Source organism: Panthera uncia, chromosome B4 (genome assembly GCF_023721935.1).
Source record: "Panthera uncia isolate 11264 chromosome B4, Puncia_PCG_1.0, whole genome shotgun sequence".
In the NCBI taxonomy this organism is placed as follows: Eukaryota; Metazoa; Chordata; class Mammalia; order Carnivora; family Felidae; genus Panthera; species Panthera uncia.
The window spans coordinates 15,499,205-15,517,200 of NC_064809.1; the positions used below are offsets into that span (position 1 = coordinate 15,499,205).

The 17,996-nt window shown below is 36.0% G+C and overlaps 1 protein-coding gene across 1 annotated transcript in view; it reads right to left on the reverse strand.

Annotated features, from left to right (window-relative positions):
* Positions 1 to 17,996, reverse strand: part of CUBN (cubilin) — a 273,177-nt gene that overhangs the window by 234,164 nt on the left and 21,017 nt on the right. Inside the window, exons 13-17 of the mRNA XM_049626901.1 lie at positions 17,706 to 17,818; positions 14,902 to 15,136; positions 7,998 to 8,179; positions 6,029 to 6,191; positions 4,417 to 4,604 (exon numbers count right to left, since the gene is read on the reverse strand). Of these exons, the coding sequence (XP_049482858.1) occupies positions 4,417 to 4,604; positions 6,029 to 6,191; positions 7,998 to 8,179; positions 14,902 to 15,136; positions 17,706 to 17,818 (881 nt within the window). The remainder of the gene's footprint in view (positions 1 to 4,416; positions 4,605 to 6,028; positions 6,192 to 7,997; positions 8,180 to 14,901; positions 15,137 to 17,705; positions 17,819 to 17,996) is intronic.

The following is a 17,996-nucleotide window of genomic DNA, read 5'->3' on the forward strand; positions in this document are numbered from 1 at the left end:
CCTATAGTAGGTACACAAAAGATAATGAAAAAGGAATCCAAGCATACTACTATAGAAAGTCATCAAACCACAAGAGAATAAGCCAAATAGAAGAAAAAAGGAACAGAGAGTAACTACAGAAAGAAACAATAAGCAAAGTAGAGTAAGTACATACTTACCAATAATTGCTTTAAATGTAAATGTGCTAAATTCTCCAATACATTGAGGAGCTGGATGTATTAAAAAAATAACAATAGAAAAACAAGGCCCATCTATATGCTGCCTACAAGAGACTCACTTCAGATGTAAGGACATACATGGGTTGAAAGTGAAGCGATGAAAAAGGATATTTCCCACAAATGGGAACCAAAAGAAAGTTGGGGTAGCTATACAAATATCAAATAAAATAGACTTTAAAACAAAGATGCTTATAAAAGACAAAGACAGGCATTACATGATGATTAAGGGGTCAATCCAACAAAAGGTATAACATTTATAACTATTTAGGTACCCAACAGGAAAGAACCTAAATATGTAAAGCAAATACTAACTCACCTAAAGGGAAAAATTGACAATAATAGAGTTATAGTAGGAAACTTTAGCACCCCATTTACATCGATGGATAGATCATCCAAACAGAAAATTACTATGGAACATCAACCTTAAATGATGCATTATACCACATGGACTTGATAGATATATACACAACATTCCACCCCAAAGCATCAAAATATACATTCTCCTCAAGTTCACATGGAACATTGTCCAGGTTGGATCATATGTTAGAACAGAAAACAATTCTCAATAAATATAAGAAGACTGAAATCATATCAAGCATCTATTCCAACTACAATGGTATGAAACTAGAAATCAATTATAAGAAATCTTTAAAAATCACAAACGTGAAGATTAAACAACATGCTACTGAAAACCAATGGGTCGATGAACAAATCAAAGAATAAATTTTTAAAACTACCTGGAGTCAAACGAAAATGCTAATGCATCATACCAAAATGTATCGAATGCAGCAAGAGCAGTTCTAATAGGCAAGCAAGATTTAGGCTCACCTCATGAAATGAGAAAAATCTCACATAAACCACCTAAGTTTACACCTAAATGAACTAGATAAATAAAAACAAATTACCTCCAAAATTAGTAGAAGGTAAGAAATAATAAAGATCAGAGTGAAAATAAATGAAACACAGATTTAAAAGAGAGCACAAATTAATCAATGAAACTAATAGCTGGTTCTTTGAAAAGATAAACAAAATTGACAAACATTTAGTGACAGTAACCGAGAAAAACAGAGGGCTCAAACAAAAGAAAACCAGAAATGAAAGAGAAGTTATCAGATACCACAGTAATACAAAGGATCATAAGAAACTACTTTGAAAAATTATATGCCAACAAATTGGACAAACTAAAAGAAATGGATACATTCCTAGAAACATATACCTATACTGTATCATGAAAAAGAGAGAATCTGAATAGACCAGCTATTAAAAAAGAGATTGAGCCAGTAGTCAAAAATCAACCAACAATCAAAAGTCCAGGCTTCAGTGATGAATTCTACCAAACATTCAAAGATTTAAAACGTATCCACCTCAAACTCTTTCAAAAATTTGAAAAGTAAGGAATGCTTCCAAACTCATTTTCTGAGTCCAGCATTACCCTAATACCAAAACCAGACAAAAACACCACCAAAAAAAAGGATCGTAGGCCAATATTCCTGATGAACTTAGATGCAAAAATCCTCAGCAAAATATCAATAAACTGAATTCAACAATATATCAAAAGAATCATGTACCACAATCAAGTGTGATTTATTCCAAGGAATGCAAGGATGTTTTAGTACATGCAAATAAATTATTGTGACATACTACATTAACAAAATGAAGGATAAAAATCATACAATCATCTCAATAGATAAAGAAAAAGCATTCGAATAAATTCAACATCCATTCGATTCAACCCCTATCAAAATTCCAACAGCATTTTTCACAGAAAGAGAAAAAACAATCCTCAAATTTGTAGAGAATCACAAAAGATTCTAAATAGCTAAAGCCATACTGAGAAAGAAGAACAAAGCTGGAGATAGCATGCTCCCTGATTTCAAACTATACTACAAAGCTAGAGTAATCAAAACAGCATAGTATTGGCACAGAAACAGACACAAAGATCAACGGAACAGAACAGAAAACCCAGAAATAGACCCAATTATATTGGGTTTATTATTTACAATGAAGGAGGCAAGAACGTACAATGGGGAAAAGAAATATCTTCAATAAACAGTGTTGATAAAACTGGACCGCCCCATGCAAAAGAATGAAACTGGACCACTATCTTATACTATTCACAAAATTAACTCAAAATGGATTAAAGTCTTGGACATAAGACCAGAAACCACAGAACTCCTAGAAGAAAACATGTGGGAAGCTCTTTGACATCAGTCTTAGCGATATCTTTTTGGATCTGACTCCAGAAGCAATGGCAACAAAAGAAAAATGAACAAAGACTACATCAAACTAAAAAGCTTCTGCAAAGTGAAGGGAACTATGAACAAAACAAAAAAGCAACTTAATGAATGGGAGAAGACATTTGCAGATCATATATCAAATAAATAGCTAAAAACCAAAATATATAAAGAAATCACACAATTCAATAATAAACAAAATCTGATTTAAAAATTGGCAGAAGATCTGAGCGGACATTTTCCAAAGAAGACATACAAATGTTCAGCAGACTCATGACAAGATGTTCAACCTCACTAAATATCCAGGAAATGCAAATCAAAACTGCAATAACTCCTCACACCTGTGCGAATAGTTATTCTCAGAAAGACAAAAAAAATAACAAATGTCAGCAAAGATGTCATAAAAAAAAAAAAAAAAAGGAACCCTTGTGCACTGTTGGTGGGGGTGTAACCACTATTGAAAACAATATGGAAGTTCCTCAAAAAATTAAAAATACAAGTACAATATGATCCAACAATTCTACTTCTTAGTATTTAACCAAAGAAAAGGAAACCACTAATTTGAAAAAGATATATGCACCTCTATGTTCACTGCAGCATTATTTACAATACCCAAGATATGGAAACAACCTATGTGTCCAATGATAGATGAATGGACAAAGAAGATGAGGAAGAATGAAATCTTGCCATTTGCAACAACACAGATGGACCTCATGAGTGTTACACTACAAACTTCCAGTCATAAAAGAAATAAACCATGAGGAGGTAATGTACAACATGGGGTCTATAATCAATAATACTGTACTGCAAATTTGAAAGTTACTAAAAATGAAATCTTAAAAGTTCTCATCATACAAAAAAAAGTGTTACTTTGTATGGTTACAGGTAGGTAAATACACTTATGTGGTGATCATTTTGCAACGTATACAAATGTTGAATCATTATGTTGTACACACTTGAAACTAATGTGATGTGTATCTCAACTGCGCTTCAATACAATAAATATTGCTGGGGTGCCATGGTCAGTGTACTTCATTTTTCAGCTAAATCCAGATCTTATGCTAAAATTTTTTGTTTCCTCACCACACATAAAGGAGGGAAGAGGGCAAGGGGTTACAAAGGTTTTTCCTGGAAAAATAAATTGGGTCTAACTCCATGAGCAAACAAAACTGTCAATGCCTCTCTGAGTTTATATAAAATGATTGCACCCAACAAAAAGTGTTTTGTCTTTCTTGCTAAACACTTTAATTTGTGGCTTGACCGATAATTAAGCAAAAGAAATACCAGGCCAGGCAAACAAAAACTGCCTTTTTGTTTCAGATATTCTTTGTTATTACAATAATTACACACACTTAAATCAGAGCTAAAGTTTTTTGAGAAAGCAAGTAGTGCTGATGAAGGAAAAAGAAACTAAAGTCCAAAACAAGGGCTGTTCAACACCCTGACTTCTCTGCCACTGAATAACCAGCTCACCTGGGCAAATCCTTTTCCTTTTCTGGGTTGAGTTTCCTGGACAATCCATGAAAACGATGTCTTATTAGTACAACTTATTAGTCCTTCTTATTTGCACTCACCTTAGTTATTAAGGGTCAGTTTCATAGCATCTGAGTTCCTAGTCTCAGCTTACATTTCTGTCCTTTGCTATTTCATTACCAATCTCCTGTTTCACCAACTATAGATCTATTTTTGGCAAATTCTTTCCTACTCTCTAGAACAGTTGTTCTCAGACTCTAGCCTGAGTCATAATCACTGGGACGGTTGGGGTGCAGATTACTGGGCATATATCCCAAGAGGTTCTGATTCAGTAGGTCTGAGATAGGACACAGAATTGCATTCCTAACATCCAGATCATCCAGAGAATCTGCACGCTGCTGGCCCTACAACTGCTTGAAAACCACTAGACTGTAGAGAATATAAAAATGTTGATAAACATCATCTAAGGGCCTAGGAGTAGTAAAAGTTACCTCAATATAACTCTGAGCACAGCCACTCTGGCCTTCCAGCTCCACCTGGGTGAAGTTGACCTGTATTTGTTCTCCTAGGGGCTGCTCTATAATATAGATGCATTGTCTGTTGTGAGTGAAAGGTCCAGACAAGTCAGAAAAGAGAAGGCCCTCTGGGTCTGTGTAGTTTCCTCCACAATGTAGATCCGCTGAAGAGAACAGGGAAGAGAAGGGAAAGGTCATGCGAATGGCCATGCCTGTGGCTCTCAGGCATTACATACCATTTTTAGAAACTTACACCCATACACACACAATCATATATCCACCTAATTCACCCTGTACAGGTTTATGTCTCCAATTATATTTTCAGTTTGTTGTGTGCTTGTGGAACATCCCTGTAGAGCCTAAAGAAATAGATACAGAGATGCGTAATCTAACTTCCAATCTAACGTCCTCTTCTACAAATTGCTCTTTGATTGTTTTAAGTTTATTTATTTATTTTGAGAGAGAAAGAGCATGAGCAGGGTTGGGGCAGAGAGAGAGAGGGAGAGAGAATTTCAAGCAGCCTTGAGCTCACGAACTAAGAGATCATGACCCGAGCCGATCTCAAGAGATAGACGCTTAACTGACTGAGCCACCAAGGTGCCCCTACAAATTGCCTTTTATTTATTTATTTATTTATTTATTTATTTTTTATTTTTAACGTTTATTTATTTTTGAGACAGAGAAAGACAGAGCATGAACAGGGGAGGGGCAGAGAGAGAGGGAGACACGGAATCCGAAACAGGCTCCAGGCTCTAAGCGGTCAGCACAGAGCCCGACGTGGGGCTCGAACTCACGGACTGTGAGACCATGACCTGAGCCGAAGTCAGACGCTCAACTGACCGAGCCACCCAGGCACCCCCAAATTGCCTTTTAAATACGCTTATGTTCTCCTTCATTCCAGAAAGATTTGAGGCAGTTTATAAAAGACATGTGACAAAAAATATATATACAACTAGACAAATGAATCCAGTTAAAGGAATAATGAACAGAGAATAGCAGGATGTGCTCAGGGGGGAGTGACATGCACAGAGAACAAGTATGCACCGACCACACAGATTACAAAAAGTTTACTATAAATTCAGCCCGAAGGCAGAGTAAATTAAGAAAGGAGACCTGTGGAAGGTGTTCACTGTTAGTTTTCCTGATATTGAGACTTGAAAGGTGTTTTTCCTGTGAATTCTCATCAGAGCACAATGATGTATGTTAAGAATAAAAGCCCCAAAGTAAAAATCATAGAGGGGCCACCTGGGTGGCTCAGTCGGTTAAGCATCCAACTTTGGCTCAGGTCATGATCTCGCGGTTTGTGAGTTCAAACCCCGTGTCAGGCTCTGTGCTAACAGCTCAGAACCCAGAGCCTGCTTCAGATTCTGTGTCTCCTCCTCTCTCTGTCCCTCCCATGCTCATGCTCTGTCTCCCTCTGTCTCTCAATAATAAATAAACATTAAAAAACTTTTTTTAAAATCAGAGTATTTTCTTGTTTTTCATTGTTTGCTGGTTTGTTTTAAGATGTCAACACAAGCTCTAAGCATAAAAGCACAGCACAGTCCCTCACATTCATATGAAGCTCCCAGTTGTTCAGGTTACTTACATGCTGATGTTAAGTAGGTGATATGGAAGCCTTGGTCATTAATCTGGTTGTCAGAATGAAAATGAATTCTGGCAAAGGGACCTGTGGTCTTCAGTGGTGGTACAGAGAAAGTGGTGCAGAACTTTCCAAGAACGGGGTCCTGATACAGAGGACCATCTCGAATCTAAAACAAAAGAACGAACCATTAAGCACAAAGTGGTCAGATGTTGACAAAACGAGTCATTTTGTACCTTAACTTCAGAAAACCTGTCATTTGAAACTGGTGGCTCTTACAGGTTTTCCCATCTCGCACATATCAGCTGCAGCTCACTAAAGGGTAGTCCCCTGAACCCATCATCCCTGATGCCGTATCTTCTGTCTAAATCTTAATTCCGAGGCTAGATGTGTACTTTGAAATCTTCTCATGAATCTTTCTCTATGTTTTCTTTCCTAGGTTCCCCCCCCACCAGGTGTTTGTTTTGAAATGATAAATTAATTCCTAGTAATTGAGAAGGAGAAAATGAATATATTGAAAGAAAATAGAAGAAGGAATGCTAACAATGTTGACTGATTCACAACTTGTTTCAGAAGGATCAGAGGTGGAAAGGAAGTGAAGTCAGATCAGACACAACATAAAGACAGTTTAAATGTATTTTAAAAGTATATAATCCTAATACTAATTAGGTACTGTGATAATGATCGTATGATCTGAGAAATTCTTTTTAATTGTTGGTTTTTAATTTCTTAAATAATCACGGTAACGTCTCTATAACTCTGTTGTAACTGCAAATCATGTACATCATAGAACACCAAACATCAGTGAACAAAATAATATTTTAACATGGCGAATTCCGTCCACTCAAATTACTTTTTCTATTGGCCACAAAGCTATAGGACAGCATTATTCTATTCCTATATATAACTAGTTCCTTGAAATATTGTTGAGAAGTGAGAAGCATTTCAATATTATCAGAATGATTAATGCTTTCTATTATATATGTATCAAGGAATTATGTAGGAGCAAAAAACAAAGCCTCTAATTTTAATATGATGGAACTCACTGAAATTAATTTCAAAAAATCCATGCTACTGTCAACATTTAAAGGATTATGTTGCTGAAATTTTCCAGGGAGGGGTAGATCTTCCAGTCATTCCCAAAGGTTTCAAATCCATTACAACTGCTAAATTACTAATGACTTTGATTTGTGGAGATCCCTGTTTGTCAGTCACACCTTTCTATCCTTTGTGAGTAATTCCAAAGCCCTCCATTCTCTAATGGGCTTGGAAGGGCATATTGTCTTTTATCACTACTGCAAGGACTACTGTGATTTATGGTAACAAAAAGACAAGAGCAATGTAAAAACTCACTCTTCTCAATGATCTTTTCAGTCTATAAATGGAGAGCAACATTTCAGATATACCTATACGCTTAGGGCATTTGAATACAACGGCCCATTTTTCTACTTGTATAATTTAAACTTTTGCTAATGGTAACCAGGAGGGACACAGATTGGCTCTTCTTCTCCCAATGACAATTATGAGTATATTCTAGGCTCACCCTTTAGCAATGCATTACAACACAATTGCTCTTAAGTTATTTTTCTTCATGGAACACTATAGCCAGCTTGTGGAAATAACATGTTGGGTTCCCATAGATAACTGAAATCTTGATTCTTCATTGGAAAAGATACCCGTTACTGAATGTTTATTTTGTTAATTCTTCTATTCCCTTATTAGGGGACTGGGCTTCCAGGAAATGACAGGGAAAAGTAAGGCAGTCTATTTCCCAGATTCAAATGAGACCCACAAGAAGCAACAAGCTGGCACAATTAAGAATAAGGAATCAGCAAAGGCTCAGACATTGGCTGCCTACTGAAAACTATATCTAACTATTGCAAGGAAATTGAAGTCATCCACAGGTATCACCAAACCATAGCTCTTTGAGTTCTAACCATATCATGACATGTTCTATCTAATTACATTTGTTTACCTCAAGATAATCTTTGCTGCAATCATCATGGTGCTCCAGACTCAAGGTCCCAAAAGTAAATGTTATCAAGAGGCCAGGACTGGTTATAACTTTCCAGACACAATCTCTTCCTGAAGGATAGTTTCCAGGATATCCCGGAGACTTAATAGAACCATAAGTGCCTGTCAGTACACCTCCACACTCTAAAATAAGAGGAAAAAATAACTTGACATTTGTATACATGTTATAATTTATATAGCGTTACGGAAGCCTTTATTGCAAGAAGACAAGCTTTGTTGAAATATCTATGTACAGTTTGGGACACCCTCATAAATTAAACAAGGCTTTCAGTTTTCCAATTTGATACAGTTATAAATCTAGGAATATTAACTGATAAATGAATGAGTCACATGCATTGAGCTCTGTGCTTATCAGCTATTACATGGTGATATGATTTTAAAATACAGTGCTGAACTGTCTGAGGGATGAATAATGAGATAATAGATATATTGTTTTCACTTTGAGGGAGGTTAATTTCTGCATAACTTTTACAAGTTCTGGTTCTTAAAGAGTTCCCTTTTTTATAAAGTTTTTTCATTTGTTTTTGAGAGAGAGACTCAGAGCACGCATGCTCAAGTGGGGGAGGGGCAGAGAGAGAGGGGGACACAGGATCTGAAGCGGGCTCTGCACTGACAGCAGAGAGCCTGATATGGGGCTCAACTCATGAACCGTGAGATCACGAGCTGAGCCGAAGTCGGATGCTTAACCGACTGAGCCACCCAGGTGCTCCAAAAAGTTATTTTTAACTCTTAAAAAGTTCTAGAACTTCTGTTACCCCTATGTCTTTCAACAAACCAGATTGTTTCATACATTAGAATAGTTAAGTGCTACATACTTTTCATGTGAGAAAATTTCTTAACACTAGGATAATAGTTAAACTCTTCATTTTATAAATTGAACATATTCAAATATGCATGGGCAGTTGCCTTGCTCAGGAATGGAGTGAAAGAAAGGTGGGACCAGGCTTTGTGACACCCACTCCACTACCACTCCATTAATTACCCCCCAGAGTTGTATGTCAGTGACTGGAAGAATCTTTCCTTTATTAATACTCACATTTACTTAACGGAGAGTCTGTGATGGCTTATAAGAAATACTAATGTAAAATTGAAAAATAGAGATACTAAATAAAAATCTAGACTGTAGTAAATATAAATTAGAAAAAATAAAATAAGGTGGTATCTCAGATATGCAAGATGTGGGATCTACATAACTACACAGGTTACTTATTAGACAAGTCTTTTGCCAAGGCAAAAAATGAGACAAGTTAGTTACATGATTTTCACTGTTCCTAATACAAAAACACCTCAGTTGCTCAGAGGCAGAGAAGTTTCCTAAAATTTGGAAGTTCAATTACCATATGGGTAAAAAGAATTACAATTCCATAAGCAAAGTAAAATGTTAATGGAGACCTGGGGAAAAAAATTCAATATGTAATACAAAGAATTAACATCTCTAATATATGAAGAGCTTCTAAAAGGAGTAGAGACATAAACAAAGAGTTCACTGGTAAAAATTCAAATGTCCTTTTACATGGAAAAGATGTTCAGCCTCACTCTCAACAAGGGACATACAAATAAGAACTTTGGTGAGACACCATTTCTTAGCTCTCAGAATGATAAATATCCAGAATATTGAAAACAAATTCTGGCGGTGCTGTGGGGAAACAGGCACTCTCATACATTGCTGATGAGAACACAAGAGAGTACAATTCTTACAGAGGAGACTATGGCAAAGTCTAGCAAAAAGTTAGGCATTTATTTTTTGACGAAGCAACCACACTTTTAGAAATTGATCTCAAAGATGCATTGGCAAAAATGCAACAAGACAAGTTCACAAGGACTTTGTCGCAGTACTATCTGGAATTCCAAAAGGCTGGAAGCAAGGCAAATATCCGATGAGAAAGTCCTGGTTGAATAGACAGTGTATGAGATGTCTATTAATGGCACACTATGGTCTAGTTATGGACTAGTCTCTATGACACATCAAGTGAAAAAGCAAACTACAAACCAGTGTATATTGTATGTTATCTTTTTTTTAAGGGAAAAATATGATTATATGTGATTATCTGCTTAAAGTTTTGAAATGGAAGGATAAATCCAAGACTAATACAAATTGTTACCTTTTTTAAAATTTATTTATTTGTTTTCAGAGAGACAGAGACAGCTCTAGTGGGGGAAGGGCAGAGAGAAAGGGAGAGACAGGGTCCCAAGCAGGCCCCCCGTTGCCAGCACAGAGGTCAATGCCAGGCTCGAACCCACAAAGCCAGGAGATCATACCCTGAGCCGAAACCAAGAGTCAGATGCTTAACCTACTGAGCTACCCAGTTGCCCCCAAAATTGTTACCTTTTAAAGAAGAAAGGAATAAAATGGAAGGGATAAGGATAAAAGCTAGACTTCTCTAAATTTACCATGAAGTTTGATTTGGCTTTGGAACTATGAATATGTTTCACATAATGATAGAGAAAAATTCAATAAAAATGAAAAAGTGAAATCTTTAAAATCACAAGCAAAATGAAATGACTATATTAAGCTAGCAGTTTAAACAGGGAGAGGAGAAATATTCCAAGACACTTTAAAACACTCTAAAGTTTGATTGCAGAACTGGAGTGAAACATATATTAAGTACAAAAAGAATAATTGAGAAATACTAAATGGCTTTCAGTTATCATGTTATTAGTAATAATATTAGTATTGTTGTTTTGAAAATTCACACAGTAGGATTAGGTACATAGGTAATATGTGAATGTCACTGGGAACCAGGATTTTTCACGAAGTGAGAAGTACAAACATAAAGTTAAAAAACCTATAATTTCAATATGCCAATATTTTGGAAGATCACTAAGAATACATGATATACCTTTCCTTTAAAAATAATAAAAATATTTCCCAGTTCTTTCCACTGAAAGTTCTAGAGACTTTGTTCAGTCTAGTAGCAATAGCCACTCCTAGCACCCAGGTTATGAAACCTAAATACCATTTCCCGGTAGAGGAGTATGAACTGTTCCGGTCCTAACACAATAAATATGTATGAAGAACCTAGAAAATCTTTCAGGGCAGAAAGCAAGAAAATTTCTACAGATAACAGAAACTTGGGTCAAAGAGGCTTAGAAACTAATTATCAGTTCTCCCACTAGCCAAATATGGAACATTTTAACATTAAAAAGTTTAGAATGGATTAGATCAAATATGATAAAATGTGTGTTCCTGAGTATTAAAATCAATAAAAAATAAAAGAAATAATGACTAATTGTTCATTCTGAAGAAAGCTAGGAAGCCAAGTCATTAATTTGAATACTGGGGAAATATTAGAGAAAGAATCAAGCATGTATCCTATGTTTCCTTTATGATCTATATGGGAATGTAACCGAATAGTTGACATGAGAAAGTTCAACTCTATTGAAGAACTCCAGACAATAAATAAAGAAGAAATGATAAAATTCAATTGTCATCATTTTGAAAGCCCCAGTGAACAACTAACCTAAACAATGAACCTAAGGGTTGCTAAGACCATTACAGAAAGTGTGAAGGTTTCTAATGGAAAGATCAACCAGGGACAGTCAAAACACTCGAATCAATGCTGCAGTCATAATAGGGAGACAAGTGGATATCCAGTACCTTCTAATGTGATTATTTTTGTCTCCTCAAAAATAAAACTGAACTGGATCAAACCTCTAGCTTGATTTAACTACCCATTTACAGCATGAGGAATGGCACATGGGATATAAACAGCAAAATCCAGACTCTGGGATAACAGCAGTTTCTGTAATAAATAAATGTGAGCAATGATTAGGATTCTGTAATTGTAAGGAATTATTGTTTGTTTTAGTTTTGTTTTCAGGCACTGAGAAGCAAACAGTGAAGGGCTGTGATCTTGAGGGAAGGGAAGGGAAGCACATGTGATAAATCCCATGTTCCTTCCAGGATTCTCCCTGCAGGCAGCTTCCAAATTACACACAGCACAGGGCAGTGGGAGTCCAAGGAGCAGCAATCCTCTTACTGGGTGAAAGAAACAAAATTCAGAATTTGGGGCTACTAGAGTGGCCGGGATTTTCGAATAAGGTACTATAGAGAAGACAGCTGCATGACAATGGCACCCCAAAAAGGTATAGGAGTTTCTTTGGGCCCTTAGCTGAATCTTAAGCTGTATATGCACAGGGCAAGACTCTAGAAGGCCTAATAAAAAATATAAGAGCTACGAGTCATAGTCAAAATCTCCAGCATATGTGTAATTTGAATCCCAGAAGGAGAGGAGAGAAGAAAAATAAAAGAAGCATCATCTGATCATCTCCATAGATTTAGAAAAAGTATTTAATATACCTCAACATCCATTCATGATAAAAACTCTTGACAAGCTAGGGATAAAAAGTAAGATGGTTTAAAAGCATTAAAAATATCTTTGACACTTCTTCCATTGAGATGGAAGTCCCCATTGAGATGGGGTCTATGTCTCCTCCCCTTGAATCTGGGTGGGCTTATGAGTGCTTCAACCAATTAAAAGTATGGCAGAAATAACAATATGACTTCCAAGATAGGTCAGAAAAAGCCATGCAGCACCTGCCCATGTCTGTTGAAATGGTTGCTCTAAGAAAAACCAAGGACCACGAAAGAAGTTCCACTAATCTAAGACCAACATCACAGAGGCGCTACATGTAGGCACTCAAGTCAACAGCCTGGTTCAACTCTTCTCCAAAAGCCAGCATCAACTGAGCGAGCTTGGGTTTCTAGCCTCACTGAGCCTTTAGATGACTACAGTCCCGGCCAACATCTGGTAATAACTGCTCACCAAATCAAATGACAATTGGTCTCTTTCCAAATTCTTGGTCCACAAAATCAGAAACATAATAAAATGATAAATGTTCTACAACACTAAATTTGTGGGTCATTTATTATACAGTAATAGTAATTTGCAGCAAACTTCCTTAATCTGATAAAAGTTATCTACAAAAACTTACAGCTAAAACATTATATTCAATGGTGAAATACTGAACATTTCCCATGAGGTTGGGAACAAGATAATAATGCCCAGTCCACCACTTTTGTTCAGCATTGTACTGGATGTCCTAGCCAGGGCAATAAATAAGTTGAGGGAAAGAAAGAAATAATAGTTACAAAGATTGGAAAGGAAGGTGTTACAAGGAAAACCCCAAGCCCAAAATGGTGCCACTTAGGCCAAGTCCTCAAACTTGGGCTTAATACCTAATCTAATTGTACTTTCAACCTTCCCCGGAAATATAATCTTAACCTGTCAGTCAGGAATTTTCCACTCAGCGCCATGAGGCTGCCATATGGGCTTTCTCCATCTCCCAAAGGAAAATGAGGTAATCTGCATGATCAGACCCCTTACTCTTCCCCCTAAGGGAAGACCTTGCCTGGATCAATCTTTTTCTTTTGCTAATAACTTCTTGCCTTGCCATTCCTTCCTATAAAAACTTTTCATTTTATATAACTCCTTAGGGCTCCCCTCTGTTTGCTGGATAGGATCCTGACCGATTCAAGCATTATTTCATAAAAACAATTAGATTCAAATTTACTCCATTAAATTTTGTTTCTTAACAAAGAAAAACAGGCTTTATTCATTGAGAACATAGCTGTGTATGTAGAGAAATCCAAAAGAATCTACTAAAAAAAACTATTAGAATTGATTAATGAATTTAGCAATGTGGCTAGATTCAAAATCAAATGTTTTTTAAAAATACATCATAATTCTACATACTAACAACAAATAAAAATGCCATTTTAGAAAACGGCATCATTTTACATAATATAAAATATTCAATATCTAGAAAAAGACAACAAAATATATGGAATCTATAAGCCATCGCTAAGATAAATTATAAGAGGGCTAAATAAATACAGAGATGGTCCATGTTCATAAATTGGTAGGATCAATATTTTTAGGAATCCCAGAAGATTGGGGAGGGGGGAAATTAAAAAATTGATTCTAAAATTATAATATATATATTTATATATATAATATGTAAAATATAATATATATATTTAAAATATAATATATTTTATATATATAATAAATATGTATATATTTTTAAAAATTTTTTTAGAGAGAGAAAGCAAATACACGAGCAGCAGAGAGGGGCAAAAGGAGAGAGAAAGAGAATCTTAAGCAGGCCCCATGCTCAGCACAGAGTCCCCATGGGGCTTGATCCCACGATCTTGGAATCATGACCTGAGCCAAAATTGAGTCGAATGCTCAACCAACTGAGCCACAAGGTGCCCCATATTAAGCATATTATAAAAGACAAAGTTGTAAGATTTACACTACCAGATTTCAAATTTCAGTAGTTAAGCCAATGTGCCACAAGGATAAATAGACCGATTGAAAAGATAAGAAATTCCAGACATAAATGCACAGATTTATTGATGAATGAATTGGAGCTTCAGTGTACTGCTCTCTTTGCTTTTTTACATGTTTATAAAGTGTATAGTAAAAAGTAAAAAAAAAAAAAAAAGTAGAGCTCCAAAAGGCAAAATACCAACGCAAAGAATGAATTATCAAATGGTCACTAAGATAAGGAATACTAAGTGAAGGAGTAGACAATGTCATCAACAATATCCCTGCAGTAATTTACTAGTAAAGTTTATAAAAATGTTGTTCAGTAATTTCATAAGGGGTCCATTCAGATTCATGATTTCTCATCTTTTTCATTCATCCAAATTTTATTATCTCTGAACACAAAATGAAATTTCAATGCATTGCAGATTTATTTGATGTGAAAGGAATTACAAAAGTATTATATAATCCTTACATCTCAAAACATGTAATGTTATCCACAAGTCTAATACTAATCAAGAAAATTTACTGATCTCAAGATTTTGCTCTATTTTTCTTCTTGTTTACACTTACCTGGTTGCTGTGTTTCCCATCTTATTGTGAAGCCTCTCTCGTTTCTTAAATGTTCAGAGTAGAGATGAAAATAGAGGGCATTGTCACTACTGAGGAGTTCATGAGGGGGAACAGAGCCACAGAATCTTCCAAGTTGAAACGCCGCAGAGGAGTCTCCATCATGAACCTGAAGAAACTCGTGTGGACAATTGTTCACTGATTCTAACTGGAAAAAAGTGAAAGTGATACGCAGCACCTAAAAACATAAAGGTCACAATACATTATTTTTCACTTCCATGTCAATTCTAAAGCATTTCTCCCAATAAGGAAGCATTCATATTAATTCACCTTTCAAAAGACAAATTTATAATTTCTCAATTATCTGCAAGCACATATGACAACCCTACATATTATTAGATAACTTGTGTTAAAAATTGCTTAGGCTTCTGCCAATATCAAAATATATCAAAAATCTTGATGTTAATAAAATAGATTTTTAACGGCTTTATTAAGGTATACTTGATATACAAAGAACGATACATATTAAATGTGTATAATTGGATGAGTTTGGACATATACCAACACCTGTGATGCCATCACCACAGTCAGTGTTCTAGGCATATTCAACACCTCCCAGAGTTTCCTTGCGTCTCTCTTTCTTTCATTCTTTTAGTGGTCAGAACACAACGTGAGATCCACTGTCCTAACAAATTTTGAAGTGCATGATATGGCGCTGTTAACTATAGGCACTATGTTGAACAACAGATCTCTAGAACTCACTTATCTTGTATAACTGAAAATACCCACTGAGTTGTTACTGAATCGGTTAATGAAATATACGTACCTAGATTTCATTTAACTGTCAAGTCCATTAAACGTAGGCACTTCAAATGTAGAGCTGACAATCATGCTTCGAAATCAGTAAAATACAATGGACATCTAAAAAACCTACCTTGAATTAAGTTTAACTGACAAATATGACCATTCACAAGAATTTATACCCTGATCACCTGAATAATCTGTAGTGTGCAGCATCCACACAAATGTTCACTGATCCCCGGAAATGCTGATTCCTGAGGGTTCTCTGAAGCTCTTAATGAGATACTAACAGATTGACAACTTCAGGTATAGACTGAGCTAGGCATGGAATAGATATGTGTAAAGTCCCCAAGTCTTCAGTGGTTGGATATCATTAAGAGACGGGTGACACCAAGAGTGGAGAACAGGGAAAAAGTAATCTGAAGTGTTCTGAGCATACAAGTAGAAGAGAATAAACCCAAACATACATTTCCAAGTTAAAATGTTAGAATGTACAAACTCAAATATAATGATATAATTCATATAATAAAAATTTTTTGGATAGTATCATTTAAAACAGCCAAACTGCTAAAAGGAAGCTGTTGAATTTGATATCCACCGCGATCTAAAACAACAACAGCATTCAGCTAATGAAAAAGGATATCAGGATATTTTTGAAATTCTATGCTAGGGTATTTTTAAGATCTGTTACCCAACATTACATCATTTTTGTCCTTGAAGAAATTTCAATAAAAATTGAATAAATGTTCATGAACTGAACTATCCTGATTTCTATAAAATTTCTACTATATTGTGCAAATTGTGGAGATAAGATTTAAAAATCAAAACAACCAAGGAAAACAGCTGAATTTATTTTACAAATCGATAATAAAACTATTAACATTTTTTCACAAAATGACTTTTCTTGAAAGAAAAATGTTTTCAATGTCAGGAAATAGAATTCATGAACACTAAATGGAAGGAAGGAAATTCACATAACATACCCACTGGGAAATTGATTTTGGAGTTTATGCTATTATAGGGTCACCAGGCTCCAAAGAATCCTCCCTTCTCAAGGGAAAAAATGTTTTGTGACCATTGTACAATGACCCCCTGTAACATCAGTTCACAGGGAAAAGTTCACAGAATTGCAAGGGAACACCTTATCTATCCAGACACCCAAGTTCATTTTAATGAGTCCAGGAGTTGGTTGAGAAATAAATATTTGGAAAAGTCTGAGTAATGAATGCTGGGGATAGAAGAACTAAAAACTTCAGGGTCAGATCTGAATTTGAGGAGTGTTCATGCAGCGGTTCAGAGTCATCAGAGTTGAGTGGCCTGGGTTTGAGTCACTGCAGGCCACTTACAAACCACGTGACCCTGGACAAATTCCTCAGCTGCTCTAGGCTCCACTTCCTCATAGTAAAACGAGAGTAACAATTCTTATCTCTCAGGGCTACAAGGGTTAAAATACAATGACACGATGTCGGTGAAGCAATTAGCACAGCACAATGGCACACCCAATGGCACAAAGAAGCACTGATAAGAAACCCATCTTAATAGCAGTCCCTATTTTTGCATAATAATCAGCAGAACACTGAGTGGTCTTCCTCAAACACTAGTGTCTCAGTGAGAGCAGGACTTTACAAATTCCCTGCTTGCAGTCAGCCAATCCCTGCAGAGAATTATCCATACTGGACAAAGCCTGGACTTTGAAACCAGACAAACTTGACTTTGAAATCCTATTCCTCTAATTACCAGCTAAGAAATGCTTTTAAAAAATTACTTAGCTTCTCTTAGTTTCCCTTATCTTATCTACAAAATAAGGACACTATTACTTTTTTCAAAGAGTCCTGTAAGGTTTGGGAAAGATGCATAAAATACCTAGCCCAAAGCCTGACACCGAGCAAGTCCTCAATACATGATAGTTGATTTACCACTATGTGTATTTTATGGAATATATACACATATTACATGTTCGCATAGATAAACGAAATGTGCATTTAGACAGGAGCTATTACATTTACCTTTCCCTCTTCAGTTCGGATAACCCAGAAGCAGTTAACATCATGCACATAACCAACATCAGGGCTTTTATAGCTGAAGCTTCCATTCATCCCAGAGAGGGACCCTCCACAAACTGCCAAGGGAAAGATGAACTGTTCTTTACAGAGACTCTGAAAAGGAGGAGGCTAGGTATCTCTCTCTAACCTTGCTGCTGAAATATTAGAGAAGTCTGAGTGATTAACATTGGAGACAAATGCCCTGCGGTTCTCTCTTCCTCCCACCCCTTTGTCTTTGGACACCCACCTAAATCC